This window comes from Jatropha curcas, chromosome 11, assembly GCF_041381405.1.
Source record: "Jatropha curcas cultivar XTBG-Jc1 chromosome 11, XTBG_Jcur_1.0, whole genome shotgun sequence".
NCBI classification, from domain to species: domain Eukaryota; kingdom Viridiplantae; phylum Streptophyta; class Magnoliopsida; order Malpighiales; family Euphorbiaceae; genus Jatropha; species Jatropha curcas.
The window spans coordinates 19,114,202-19,129,861 of record NC_143161.1 but is presented as its reverse complement, the minus strand read 5'-3'; the positions used below and the strand labels follow the sequence as shown (position 1 = coordinate 19,129,861).

General features: G+C 36.3%; 1 protein-coding gene across 7 annotated transcripts in view; it reads right to left on the bottom strand.

The window, feature by feature from the left end:
* LOC105629498 (DNA (cytosine-5)-methyltransferase CMT2) overlaps positions 1-15,660 on the bottom strand; it is a 41,858-nt gene that overhangs the window by 11,852 nt on the left and 14,346 nt on the right. For all 7 annotated transcript variants that reach the window (XM_037637614.2, XM_037637615.2, XM_037637618.2 and 4 more), the window contains 9 exons: positions 3,042-3,247; positions 2,872-2,937; positions 2,534-2,770; positions 1,181-1,239; positions 1,041-1,107; positions 635-964; positions 390-458; positions 218-304; positions 47-134 (listed from right to left, as the gene is read on the bottom strand). In XM_037637614.2, the coding sequence (XP_037493542.1) occupies positions 47-134; positions 218-304; positions 390-458; positions 635-964; positions 1,041-1,107; positions 1,181-1,239; positions 2,534-2,770; positions 2,872-2,937; positions 3,042-3,247 (1,209 nt within the window). The remainder of the gene's footprint in view (positions 1-46; positions 135-217; positions 305-389; positions 459-634; positions 965-1,040; positions 1,108-1,180; positions 1,240-2,533; positions 2,771-2,871; positions 2,938-3,041; positions 3,248-15,660) is intronic.

Here is a 15,660-nt window from a genome sequence, read left to right as displayed (position 1 = left end):
TATTTAGAAGGTTTACAAAATTTTGTCAAGGAAGATAATATATTACCATACTTTGTCGACCTTATAAACCTTTGAAAGTCCGTTTTTGGAGGCATTCCATATGTCAATTCTTCATGGGTCTCATGGCTTGTGACCTATAACATAGAGCTAGATGAGACAAGTTAAAATTGCATCGAACTGTACAGGCAGTGAAAAAGAGCGAGTATGATGAGATTACAGGTGGAAGATCCGAAATGGCATTTTCAAGAATTGAGGCCTTCTCTAGTTCACGGGGTTGGTCTTCGTTATAGGCAACAGTATTCCGCTGCAACAAAGATGCCAAATTAATCAAATTGGCGTAGAATGCATGTTAATATTACCTTGCAAACATACTGAAAGAGAATTGATACCTCAAACTCAAGTGGGGGCCAATATCTGACAATAACATCATGAGTAGGAAGTGGAAATTGGGGTAGTTTCTGCAGAGAGAAATAAAAGGAGAAAAATAAAATAGAAATGGGATAGTCCACAAATGATATTTTATTTATTTTGCCCAGGAAGTAGGGATTTTAGTTAATTTTAACATGTCAAAGATACTCATGCAGCCCCTAAAAGTTTCATTATGTTAATGGAAGTCAGAAAATTAAAAACTTGCCTCACTATGATGAGCTCCCCACAAGAAAACACGCAACCGAAATTGTGGAAGACCATAACAACCAGCTGCAACAGTTCCAAGCCTTGCTTGGTATTTCATATGTACCAAACGACTTAAAGCATATCTTGCAAATGAAGCTTTGTCAAATTTAAGAATGTCAACAACATTTTCCATCAATACAAATTTAGGTTTCAAAAGCTGCACTATATCCATGAAGACTACAATCTGACGATTTCTTTCATCAGCAAGAGGAGAATTGACATTTCTGTAGCGATTATAGCCACTAATCCCTTGGCATGGAGGTCCACCACAAATCACATCAACATCACCCTGAAATAGTTTTTGATTATTTAGGTGAAGATTTACCCAAGACGGCCTGTAATAATGACAATTGTAGAGAACTTACAGGAAGTGGCAAGATCCTGGACTTGAAGCCATGTTTTACAAAGTTCCTTATACATTCTTGGCAGTTGCTAAAAGATTTTATTACATTAAGTAATAGTGTCACAACTTAATCAGAAATTTATGTAATTGCAGGGAGCATACCTTAAGCCTTCAATTGGTTCCCAGGTATCATCACTTGTACTATAACCCTTCCAATGGACCTAAGGAATTAGCAATTAGTAGAAATCACTTCACCAGGCTACAATAATATCTAGCAAAAAGCCAAAGTGAACTACTACTTACAATAACTTAGAAGTTAACACATGTAAAATTTAATATGTTAATAACCACCATATGCCTCCTTCGATGGTCACAATTAATAATAGGCTAATGTGCAAACCTTTAGTGTCAGATATTCAGTTCGTCCATGAGGGAACAGATTATAATTATAGAATACAGCTATAGAACATCTGTAAATTATAAATTCAGATGTCTGCTGCCTGATAAAAATATGGTTTCTTCGTGCACAGTACTACTAGTTGGAGTTGACATGAGAAAACTCTGTATTCTAGATATACACATGAAGAAAGGACAAAGCCCGATAATATGTCCCAATAATTTAGTTAATCTATCACATACATTTCATTAACTGTAAATAATTTGATAGAAACGAGCCCAGGCCCTTTAAAGTTTACTCAAGGAGGCCGAAGGCTGCTGCTTGTTTGGTTAGTGATCCAAGAAATCAGAGGAATGATTCAAGGAATGAAAACGGGACTCCTGTCACAGTCAGTTACGATGGCAGTACCAACACAGCATAAGAAGGGAAGCAAGGACAAGGCTGAGGGCATCTCTTTTTTGGATAGAAGTTTCGAGCAGAGAATTCTGTTGGAGAGCTTTGCTCTTGGCTTGGTTCTTTTGAATCAAGATTTCTTTTTATTTTGTTCTAATTATCTTTCTCCATTGTTGCTATTAAGATTGCTGTAACTACAATTCTGCTACCTGGGGATTTCATCTCTCCATTAATACAAAAATTTTCCTTTCATTCATATCTGTCTATAAACATTTATTTATTTTTTTGAGCTGGTTGTTCTTTCCTCTATCATAATTTGTCTAATGTAATAAGGATACTTTGCTTCTGATATGACTAATGTAATAACTAAGACCAATATAGCTTCTACATTTGTGTTATTTACACCTTCAGCTCAAATACTTTTGCGTATTATGGTTTACAAGTTGCAATAATCAATTTGCCAACTGAGTACAACAACACCAGTTCTACTGCTTGCTTATCAGTATAATGTAATATGCTGAAGAAGATATCCAAAAGGATATATTAGACTCATAGATACCCTGAACAAGGTCTGACCGTCAAAAGCAAATTACACCTCCAGGAATGGCATACTGTTTAATTGAGAGACACCCCCTACTAGCAGCAACGCAACCAATCAACCATTTATTTCTCAAATAGATGGAAAAACGATTTTTTGTTTTTTTTTTTTTTTTTTTATGGCGTACCTTAAATTTCAGTCCACGTTTTCCTGTGCCATCAGGATCGCCATAACAAATATCAACAAACCTTGAAACTTCATATTCACCAGGGGAAACATCAACATCATCTAGAAAATTTTCATTTTCTTTGGCCACTCTAGATGACTGATGTATTCCTTCTATGTCATCAGCTGCATACTTCTTGCATAGCTTTTCCCATTCATTCAATAGTTCAAGAAAATCCTCAGCAGCTTCATTTCTAACCTATAAAAGAAGCACAATAGCATCTTATATATTTCCATGTATTTGCAAAAGCTGTTAAATAAATGAAAAGGCACATGGAAACTTGTATTTGCTAAACTCACATGTGTTTCTGGATGATTTAACTTCAAGCTTTCACATGCGGACTTATCACAATCAAGGGCCCATCTCTAAAATTAAATGCAGAAACTACATGAAACTAAAGACCAAATTGGAGGTAGCTCAAGGATGAAACACCAAGAAATGTTGCTTTTTATTTATTTAAAGAAAGTACCGTCACTAGATCAACACAAGAAAGTTTGGCACCAAGGCATAATCCCGTTGACATTCCACCACAACCAGAAAAAAGATCTAATAAGGCCAGCTCTGCTCTATAACCTTCACAACTCGGAAAATTTTTCAATGAAGTATTACTCATTGTAGTAGGAATCATCTCAACCACATTGGGTGACGAAGAATCATGTCTCTGGAAAGAATCATCTGAAGAGAGAAATTCAAATATATTAAATAAGTTCTGACCACCATTGCAAGCTTTCTTTAAATCAATAGCGATTAGTTTGTATGCTTTATATACCTATGCAATCAAAGGACTGTGCCCAAAAATGCAAAAGCAGCATACTGAAAGCCATAAAAAGGTATGGAGTGACAATAAATTTCTTAAATTCTAGGAAAAGGAAATGCAATGAAATACTCCATCGTGCAATCATTTATCCTCATTCAAATGTCAACATTTATTTGCGTACTTCAGCAATTGAAAACTAAAGGTTCAGTATTTTTCCAACGAAAGTAAAATAATATGGACAAGGAAATCAAGAAAATTAAAATCCAAAGACTTGCATATTTTAGAATTATGGTTCAGATTCCATCTAGGATTTAATTTAGATATTACAGTTGCTGGTCAAGTACTTCTATGTGTAAGGAGCAAATTTCCAAATTCGCTGGAAAACTTGTCCCTATTTATTTAGGTATACTTGTGTTTTTTAAGTTTCATTTTAAGAGTCCTTGTTGGTTTAGGATACTAGCATTCCTTTTAGTAAAATATAGGAGTCCAACTCACTGGAGAATTAGGACTAGCTTTTGAAATCCTTACCTCAAGGTTTAGGATTAGCTTGGGCCTGTGCTTTGGTTACATCTAGACAAATAGAAGTGGAGCACTGAGAAATGACAACAAACATACACCACAATCTAAAAACATGGGAATGCATAATCAGCAACAAACCAGTTCTAATGCTTTATGATTAAGTTTCATCCAATAAAACCCAGCAAATTACAGTTTTATCTTTTATATGTCTAATGCAATTCTGACCTAAGAAGTATGCTGTGTCTTGATGGGAATGAGTCGTAGATCCTATTAGTATGATGCCAAAATTTATTTCTCTTAACTTAAATTTTCATTTATTTTCCTAAACAAATTCAGATCTGCCGTAGTAGTTTTCAACCTTGATTCTTGGGTTCCATAAACCTTACCCCTATTTTCTAAAATTCCCCATTGTTTCCTAGTGTCCTATGTCCTATGTTGAAACTGTTTATCTTTAACAACACATAAGCAAAAAATTTAACAATATCGTAGAAAACACATCTATTAGATACATCAAATTATCTAAATCAAACATATTGCTTCTAAGTTTGTCAATTTCATAAGTGTTGAGAGAATATATTGTAGGTGTATTTCTTGTATCTCATCAATCGATTACATAGGTCTATATATAAGGAATTCCTAAGCTACCTAGCTATTTAGGAATACAAATCATAAACTAATTAGGAATCTAACTCCTAATAGAACTCTATTTACAACTAATCCTTAACAATAAGCAAACCAAACATATTGAGATTGATTATCAGTTTGTTCATGAAAAATTCAATTGGAGATCATCTCAACAGGGCATGTCAAGACAAGAGAAAAATTAGGAGATATCTTCATAACACCGTTGAATGGGACTCAGGTTGACTATATTTATAAGTTGCGCATGACTAATATCTATACTCCAACTTGAGGGACAGTGTCATGGAGAGTCAATGTGTTAATGTTGTCGATGTACATAGATACAAACAAGAAAAACATCGTTAGGCTTGGCTTTACGTATATTCAGAGGAATCTCTTTAGTCTGATAGACATTATTAGGCTTGATTATAGGAATCATTTTAGCTAGATTCAGGAGTAAAGTCATCTATATACATGTGACGATGTACCAACTTATTATCAATGAGAATAAAATTTATTACATCTTCATTACGCTTTTTTTTTTTTTTTTTTTTTTTTTTTTTTGAGTAAAACAACTACTATTGAAGGTGGGTGAATCTCATCAGATTCAGTTGAGACCAAATGCCTAGAAGGGGCTGCCAAACTTGGACAATCTTGTTGAGAAGAATTCCAGCAAAAAACACTATCCAAAAGAGCTCTCACACGCAGTCATGTGATGTCGAAGCTAGAGGAGAAGATCAGAGCATGTATTTGACATGCACTATTTCCTATCTTGAGCTTCTGCAACAAGGATTAGTAACACCGGGTGCTCCTTTCTAGGTAGGTGGTGTGGCTTGAAAGTGTCACACAAGGGTCAGGCTTTTGTATTGGTACTTTGTTTCTCAAGAAATAGAGATTAAACAAGAGAAGGAAGAAAAGTAAAAATATAGCAGGGAATTCAACACCGTAGACTCTGATACCATGCAAGAACATAAGAGATTGAGAATTTGTGAATGAGAAGCTTGATTATTCCCTCAAGCCTATTGGGGTACACATAATACGGAGGATTCTATATCATGTATTTAGTCCCCTAATTAAAGTTGTTAATACAACATTCTAACATATTGCATTACCAAATATATAACATTCTAACTGTTGAGATATCAAATTTTATGGGAGAAAGTTTCTATATTATATTTCTTGAATTATATATTTACACTTACCCTATTTATACACACAAGTCTAATGCTAAATAGCAAAATATGAAAATGGAAAGAACATAATTTCTTCTAAATAGGCTATACAAAGATATTCCTAAACTATACAAGTCAACAGTTCTCCTCAAGTTGGTGCACAGATATTGTGCATGTCCAACTTGCAAACTTAGTAAAAACATTTGCTGATCATCCTAGGTCACATAAGTAAGCTTCAAAACATTGATTAACTTTTTCTTTTATTGTTATGAGAAGAATTGTGATTGTGTTATTTGTGTGAAATATTCTGAATTTATTAGTGAGAAACGTACATCAGTACATCATTAGAGATCATAGACTATATAAGGAAAACTTAGATGCAATCCCTAAGATCATGCTAGCCTATTTATAATAGAGCAGACTTTCAATAACACACCCCCTCAAGTTGGAGCATAGATGTCAATCATGCCTGTTAAGGATTAGTTGTAAATAGAACTCTATTAGGAGTTGTAAATAGAACTCTATTAGGCGTTAGATTTCTAATAGGTTTATAGTATCTTGTATGTGTATATATATGTGTCCCTATTGATGAATCAAATAGAAGAAAATATTTTTCCATAATAAACTCACATGGTATCAGAGCCTTTGGCTCGTTAAACCTTTTTTTTTTCCGTTTGCATTGAATTTCCAGCGGCTCTTAATCTTCGTGACAGTTCTAGGGTCACCTTTTTGTCTCACCGCCTACCTCAGAAGGTTCCCCTGCTGCCGATCGGCGTTCCCTCCAAATCCGGTCACCGGATTCCCCGCGTGTGGGCCTCACGCGCTGCCTTTTGTTCTATGCTACAGTACCACGCGCCGGCACGTGGCGGCGCGTCCGGCTGTTTCCAGCGATTAGAATTTTTTTTCTGGCTTCGTTTCCACTTCAACAGTCTACTCAGGTGGTTATTTTTCCGATCCGGCGAAGTTTTGGTAGGGGCGTTCTCAGTTTTGTCAATTTGGCGTTTCAGGTTATTTTTGCTCCTGTTTGCTGCTGTTTGCGTTGAAAGGCTATTTATTTTTGGTGTCTCTTTCTGCGTTGCTAGTAGGGTGTTTAGTTTTTATTAATAATGAATCCTGCACCTACAGATTCTAAAACTACTATTACTGAATTGATCCCAGCAATGAATAAAATCACAAAACATAAATTGAAAGGACCTAACTATTTAGATTGGAGTAAGACAATTAGAATTTATTTACGGAGTGTTGAAAAAGATGATCATCTCACTGATGATCCACCAACTAATGACACTCGACAACATTGGCTCAGGGAAGATGCTAAGTTATTTCTCCTGATTCGCAATTCTATTGACAGTGAAGTGGTTGGGTTAATCAATCATTGTGAGTTTGTTAAAGAATTAATGGAGTATCTTGAATTTTTGTACTTGGAAAAAGGTAATCTGTCACGCATGTATGAGGTCTGCAAAGGATTTTATCGAGCCGACCAGCAAGATAAGCCCCTTACAGCCTATTTAATGGAATTTAAGAAGATTTACGAGGAACTTAATGTTTTATTGCCTTTTAGTCCCGATGTAAAGGTTCAACAGACCCAGCGAGAACAAATGGCTGTGATGAGTTTTCTTGTAGATCTTGTTCCGGTTTTTGAAACTGCCAAATCACAAGTTCTTTCAAGCAGTGATATTACCTCTCTTCAGGAGACTTTTGCTAGATTGTTACGAATTGAGGGTTCTCATACCCCTTCCCCTTCTGATAATAGTGCCCTTGTGAGTCGACATCAGTTATCTAGGTAGCCATAGAGGAAGAGGAGGAAATAACCGTAGTAATGGACCAATTACTCGAGAGGCAAGTATTCTTATCTGCCATTATTGCCATGAACCTGGTCACACTAAACGGTATTGCAAGAAACTGATCAATATGGCCACTCAAGATTCTACAGTTACTTCTTCTGATAACACTGTAACAATTTCTGCTACGGAGTATGCTGAGCTCTCTAGATACCGTTCTTCTAAGTCTACTGATTCCTCGATTGCTGCTGCTGCCAATTCAGGTACTCCTTCATGTCTTATGTCTACCTCATCAGAATGGGTCATTGATTCTGGTTGCACAGATCGCATGACAGGTAACCCTAGTCTCTTATCCTCATTAAAAAAACCTGAAATATTTAATCGTCATGTTACTCTAGCTGATGGGTCCACATCTTCTGTCAAGTGTATTGGCACTGCCAATCCCATTCCATCTCTTCCATTGTCTCCTGTTTTTTGCTTGCCTTGTTTTTCGTTTAATCTACTGTCGGTTAGCAAAACTACTCGTATACTAAATTGTTGTGTTAAATTTTATCCTACATATTGTGTGTTTTAGGATCTTTTGACGAAGAGGATTATTGGTAGAGGACGTGAGTCTGGTGGCCTTTATCTTCTGGATGAACAAGTTTCGCTATCTCTGGCTTCTGCTGGTGGTCTATCTCCTCTTGAGATTCATTGTTGTTTGGGTCATCCTTCATTGTCTACTTTAAAGAAGTTATGTCCGCAGTTTCAATCTTTGTCAATTTTAGAATGTGAATCTTGTCAATTTGCCAAACATCATCGTTTACCTTTAGTTCCTCGAATAAATAAACGGGTTTCATCCCCTTTTGAGTTAGTTCATTCTGATGTTTGGGGTCCATGTCCTGTTATTTCTAAAATTGGCTTTCGGTATTTTGTGACTTTTGTGGATGATTATTCTCGTATTACTTGGTTATTTTTAATGAAAACTCGTTCTGAGATATTCTTTATTTTTTGTTCCTTTTGTGCTGAAATTAAAACTCAGTTTAATACATCTATTTGCATATTGCACAGTGATGATGCCAAAGAATATCTATCTAGTTCCTTCCAATCTTATATGTCACAGAATGGTATTCTCCATCAAATATCTTGTGTTGATACTCGCAGAAAGAAAAAATAGACATCTTCTTGAGGTTGCTAGGGCACTTCTATTCCAAATGAAGGTCCCTAAACATTTTTAGGCTGATGCTGTCTCTACTGCATGTTTTTTGATTAATCGCATGCCTTCTTCTGTGCTTAATGGTGAAATTCCTTATAATGTCTTGTTTCCTTCTAAGCTTCTGATTCCCATTGAACCTCGTATTTTTGGTTGTACTTGTTTTGTTCGTGATGTTCGTCCACAGGTTTCCAAATTGGATCCAAAGTCCCTTCGTTGTGTTTTCCTTGGGTATTCTCGACGTCAAAAAAGTTATCGTTGTTTCTCTCCCGATCTTGACCGTTATATTATTTCTATAGACGTCACATTTTTTGAGAATACTCCATTTTTCCCTTCTTCTATATATAAGAGTGAGGGGGAGGATGATGAGTTTTTAGTTTATGCTATCCAACAATTTCATAACTCTCCTACTCCTGCTCCTATTCCTGAACTTGCACCTGCTCCTGCTACAGCATCCACTCCTATTCCCGCTCCTGTACCAGCATCTGCTCGCCCTCGTTTTGAACAGGTTTATTCCAGGAGACTAGAAACTCTTGACTCACTTCCTCCACCTGCCGCCTCAACAGAAGATCCAGTTCACTCCACTCAACATGAGCCTGTGCCATCCACTCCCCAGTCAAACCTTGACCTTCCCATTGCTCTTCGAAAAGGTAAACGCAAGTGTACCTATCCTATTTCCTCTTTTGTCAATATGATCATCTTTCTTCTTCATCTCGTTGTTTTGTAAGTAACCTAGACTCTGTCTCTATACCTAACACTGTTGTCCAAGCTTTGTCCCATCCTGGTTGGTGTGCAACAATGAAAGAGGAAATGGCTACCTTAGATACGAAATGGTACTTGGGATCTTGTGCCTCCCTCGGCAGGTAAGAAGCCTATTGGTTATAAATGGGTTTTCACCGTTAAAGTGAATCCTGATGGGACTGTTGCTTGTCTCAAGGCTCGATTAGTTGCAAAGGGCTATTCTCAGATTTATGGCCTTGATTATTCTGATACTTTTTCTCCTGTCGCCAAATTGTCTTCTGTTCGTTTATTTATTTCTTTAGCAGCCACTTTTGACTGGCTTTTACATCAGCTGGACATTAAGAATGTCTTTCTTCATGGGGATCTTCAAGAGGAAGTTTACATAGAGCAACCACCAGGCTTTGTTGCTCAGGGGGAGTCGGGTAAAGTGTGTAAACTTCAGAAATCTCTTTATGGCTTAAAACAGAGTCCTCGAGCTTGGTTTGGTAGATTTTGCAATGTGGCACATCAATTTGGCATGCAGAAGAGTACTTCTGATCATTCTGTATTTTTCAAAAGTACTAAGACTGGTTTGATTCTACTTGTGGTTTATGTTGATGACATTGTTATTACAGGGAGTGATTCAGCCGGCATTACATCACTCAAGTCATTTCTCCAGACCCAATTCCAGACAAAAGACTTAGGATTGTTGAAGTATTTTTTGGGTATTGAAGTGTCTAGGTGTAAGAGAGGCATCTTTTTATCTCAAAGGAAATATGTCCTTGACTTACTAAAGGAAACTGGAAAGTTGGGTGTCAAGCCATGCAGTGCTCCAATGACTCCTAATTTGCAACTTTCAATTGATGGTGAATTATTTGATGATCTTGAGATGTATAGAAGGTTAGTGGGCAAATTGAATTATCTTACCGTAACACGTCCAGATATTGCTTACTCTGTAAGCGTCTTAAGCCAGTTTATGTCTTCTCCTACTGTTATCCATTGGGAAGCTTTAGGACAGATTTTGTGCAACTTGAAAGGAAATCCAGGTCGTGGCCTGCTTTACAATAATCATAGGCATTTGAACATTGAATGTTTTTCAGATGCGGATTGGGCAAGTTCAAAGGTTGATAGAAGATCAACTTCAGGATATTGTGTCTTTGTAGGTGGAAACCTGATATCGTGGAGGAGCAAGAAACAAAATGTAGTCTCACGATCAAGTGCTGAATCAGAATATCGAGCTATGGCACAATCTACTTGTGAGTTAATTTGGATTCGTCAGTTGTTAGAGGAAATTGGCATCCTTGCTTGCAAAGTTATGGTGTGATAATCAAGCTGCTCTTCACATTGCATCAAATCCAGTATTCCATGAACAAACAAAACATATCGAGATTGATTGTCATTTCATTCGTGAAAAGATACAACAGGATGTTATCTCTACAGGACACGTTAAAACAAGTGAACAGTTAGGAGATATCTTTACAAAAGCTCTAAATGGACCTCGGGTTAACTATCTTTGTAACAAGTTGGACATGATTAATATTTATGCTCCAACTTGAGGGGGAGTGTTAAGGATTAGTTGTAAATATAACTCTATTAAGAGTTGTAAATAGAACTCTATTAGGCGTTAGATTTCTAATATGTTTATAGTATCTTGTATGTGTATATATATGTGTCCCTATTGATGAATCGAATAGAAGAAAATATTTTTCCATATAAACTGACAATGCCCAACTTATTACAAATGTAGTCAACCCAAGTCCCATTTAGAGATTTAGTGAAGATATCTCCTAGCTGTTCTATTGCCTTGACATATCTCGCCCAATCTGCATCTAAGAAATATTCAATATCCAAATGTTCATGATTGGTATACAAGATACCACGACCTGGAGCACCCTTCAAGTAACACAATATTGCCCTTAAGCATCCCAATGTGCACAACACTAACAAAATATGCAATGTCATGACGAGTTATCGTAAGATAATTAAGCTTGCCTACTAGTCTCCTATACACCTCAGGATCATTAAATAGCTCACTATCTTCTGTTACAAGTGGAAGATTAGGAGTCATTGGTGCATTGCATGGTTTGACGCCCAATTTTCCTATTTTTGCCAACAAATCAAGGACATACTTTCTTTGAGACACGAAGATACTTTTCTTACTTCTAGAAACCTCAATACCTAGACAATACTTTAGCAATCCCAAGTCTTTGGTTTGAAACTGGGTTTGAAGGAATACCTTGAGTGATGCAATACCTGCAAAATCACTTCTAGTAATGACAATATCATCAACATAAACCACAAAAAAGATTACACCAGCTTCAAAATTCTTATAAAACAACCGAATGATGAGATTTACTTTGTCTCATTCCAAACTGCTATACTACCTCAAAAAACCTCCCAAACCATGCTCGACGACTTTGTTTCAAACCATAAAAAGATTTCGAAGCTTGAAGACTTTGCCCAACTCCCCTTGGGCAACAAAAACCAGGTGGTTGCTCCATATAAACTTCCTCTTGAAGGTCTCCATGGATGAAAGCATTCTTGATATCCAGTTGATGCAACCAATCAAAAGTTGTAAAAGAAATGAAAAATCTAATAAAGCCATTTTTGCCACTGGAGAGAAGGCATTTGAGTAAACCACCCCGTAAGTCTGAGCATAACCTTTAGCAACAAGGCGGGCTTTAAGCCGAGCAATAGATCCATCAGGGTCTCATTTACAACCAATAGCTTTCTTGCTGGAGGTAAGTGCACCTGTTCCTAAGTACAATTAGTATCTAAATCCACAATTTCTTCTTCCGTTGCAGCAGGCTTCAAAAATAGTTTTTGGAATAGAAATGGAATCTAGAGAACTAACAAAGCACCGATGATGTAAAGCAAACTAGCATGACTCACAATCTAAATAAACCAAATACTGGAATTGTGGAAATAACTTTTTCAAAACGGATAAGGAAGGATGGCATAATCGACAATGCACCTCAAACGGAGACAAAGCACCAACACAATCAAGAAATAATGATACTTGTTCATCAAGCAGATAGAGGCCACCGTACTCACGTCCTCTACAAATAACCTGCTTCGTCATAAGATCCTGAAATACACAATAGTTAGGAAAACTTTTACGCAACAATTTAATACTCGTGTATCTTGCTAACGGAGAGTAAATTGAGAAATATTTACATAGACACAGAATAGAGTATAAGGAAAGAGATGAAGTAGAATTAGCTGATCTAGTACCCATAACAGAAGAATGAGAGCCATGAGTTAACCTTAGAAGAAGTTAGAAGGCTAGAATTACCTGTCATATGATTTGCACAAACAGAATCAATAACCCATTTCAACGAGGAAGCTACAGATATGAATTAGGTTTACTTGAATCAACAATGGCAGCAACAGAGGAATTTGGCAAACTTTAAGGACGCCTAATACTAGGAAAACCTTGCAAATTCTTTTGCAGAAATCGTGACTGATTGCGCAGATGGTGAAGCTATGGTAAGATCATGAGTGGCTATATTTGCCTTTGGATGTGGTAGAGGTTTATTTTGGAGTTTCCAACAAGTGTGCAATCTCATCTTTGTCATCTCCAGTTACAACTATATCATCAACATAGACAACTAGTGGTGTGATCTTACCATTATAGTGTTTAATAAATAAGATATGATCAACATTATTTTAAGAATATTCAAAAAAAAATCATGGCCTTACTGAACCTCTCAATCCAAGCTCTAGGTGATTGCTTCAACCCATACAATGCCTTCTTCAATATACAAACTTTTCCTTTAACTTTCTCATAGTCAAAAGCTAGAGGAATTTCCATTTACACTTCTAAGTTTCCATGTAAAAAAACATTTTTGATATCAAACTAATGTAAGCCCCAGTGTAGGTTGGTTGCACATGACAAAAAAATTCTAGTAGCGTACATCTATGTAACTGGAGCGAAAGCCTTCTGATAGTCCACTCCATAGGTCTAAGTAAATCCTTTTGCCACCAATCTAGCTTTGCACCTCTCAATTGTCCCATTTGTCTTGTGCTTTACAGTAAATACTCATCTGCATCCACTAGTCTTTTTCTAATGACAAAGTAACAAGCTACGAACTTACAATTTTTGTCAAGGCTTTCATCTCCTCCACCATTGCCTCTTTCCATTTTGAATCTTAATATGCTTTTTGCCTTCTGTGGGATAGAAATAAAAGAAACAAACAATGCAAATGCTCTATAGGAATGAGATAAGGAGTCATAAGAAACAAATCAAGATATAGAGTGTTTGATACAAGTTCTAACTCCTTTCCTGGAGCAATGGGTATATCAATATCATCAACTATAGGATTAAAATCAAAATTAGAAACAACCAGGAGTTATAAACCCACTCCTTGGAGTTTCAGGAATTGATTACAAGGATAACGTTTGACCAAGTATATCATGCTCGATGGCATTAATCTTCCCCCTTTGATTGTACCTCTAATATAATCTACCTCTTTTTGGTTCTTGCTCATCATTAGGTTCTTGCTCATTGCTAGTTTTAGATTCAAAAATTGTTCAAGAACAAACACAGATACAGGAGCTACCTCCTTTATTCTAATCTCCGCTTAGGAGTTTGGGGAAAATATGGCTAAGATTCTCTAAATGTCACATCTATGCTTACAAAGTATTTTCAATATGAGAGGATGATAGCACTTATAACCCTTTTGAATGGCAGAAGCTGTGTATAGAGCCATGGCCCTAAGAGTTTGTGAGATGTTATGGGTGAGACAGTTAATGGGTGAATTGAAACTTTCGGAGTCTGGAGCCTCAACCTTGTTCTATGATAACAAGGCCGCTATTAGCATTGCTCAGAATCCGGTTCAGCATGATAGAACAAAACACATAGAGATTGACAGGCACTACATAAAAGAGAAGATCAACCAGAGTGTCTTGAGGCTTACTCATGTGACATCAGATAATCAACTGGCAGATATCTTCACTAAGGGGATAAGTAGCAAAAACTTTTTCACAATTTAGTGTGCAAGTTGGGCATACTTAATATCTATGCATCAACTTGAGAGGGAGTGTTAGCTGGTAGAGTTTTATGTGATATTTATTGATCTTAAGTGTAAAGGGTAGACTAGGTATTTCAATATACTCCCTATGTATTAATAGATGTATAACCATTATTTACACAAAATGAAAAATAGAAACTTTTCACTCTTCACATAAAAAAACAAAACTCATAATCCAATCTACCATGACCAAACAAACCATATTGAGGTTGATTGGCACTTTATAAAAGACAAGAAAATGCATGGTATTTTGAAGATTTTTCATGTGTCCTTAGGAGAACAACTAGCTAATGTGTCTACCAAGGGTCAAAGCGTTTCATACTTTAATTTGCTATTGGACATGTGTGATATCTACGTACCGACTTGAGGAAGAGCGTTTGACTAATTACTTCCTATTTTATGAAACTTCATATTTGTATTTACTTCCTATACTAAGATTATAGAATACTTCTATACTAGGACTATAGAATATTTCCTATTCTAGGATAATAACTTGTATGTGTGTGTGTGTGTGTGTGTGTGTGTGTGTGTGTGTGTGTGTGTGTGTGTGTGTGTGTATCCTTTGTATAGATTATCATCAAGAGAAAATTTATTTTTCTCTCAAAACACCTAAAATCAACAGATTTGAATCCTTTGGCATGAAACATTGACTCATAGTACCATTCAAATCGTGAATTGTATGATTTTGATAACGCGCCACAGCTACCTTAATTCTACTCACATCCTAGCTATGGTGACAAACCATGGGTTCTAGCCATGACAGACACAATTAGTACTATAATTTTTTATAAACAAATTCATGACAGCATCGACCATGTTTGTTACACTTTGGTCATAGTAAACTACTGCGTCTGTGCTAGGACCATGATTTAAAACCTTGGCCTCTATATCTTTTGAAGTGAAATTGAGCATACTTATTTGAAGCCAAGAAATGATGACAAGATTGCAGTGGATGATGAAGTGAAGTGGGGTTTTATGGCAGATGGAGGACAAAGAACAATGAAAGACGTTGATGGTGAGAGGAACAGAGAGATAATATTGTTATTTTTCGTACACGGAGTGAAAAAATACTATTGCTATTTTCTTAATTATTATTATGCTAAGTTGTTAATTTTGTTTTGCAATTTTTAACAATTTTGACTAAATGACATGATTTCAACCGAATTCTGAAATCATTAAAAATGGCAAAATTAAGATTTGGATAAATTTAAACAATGCAGGTGCAGATTTTTTTCATGCTAATGTCCATTTGTTATCATTATTTGTCATGCAACAACTTAGTGCCATGAACTA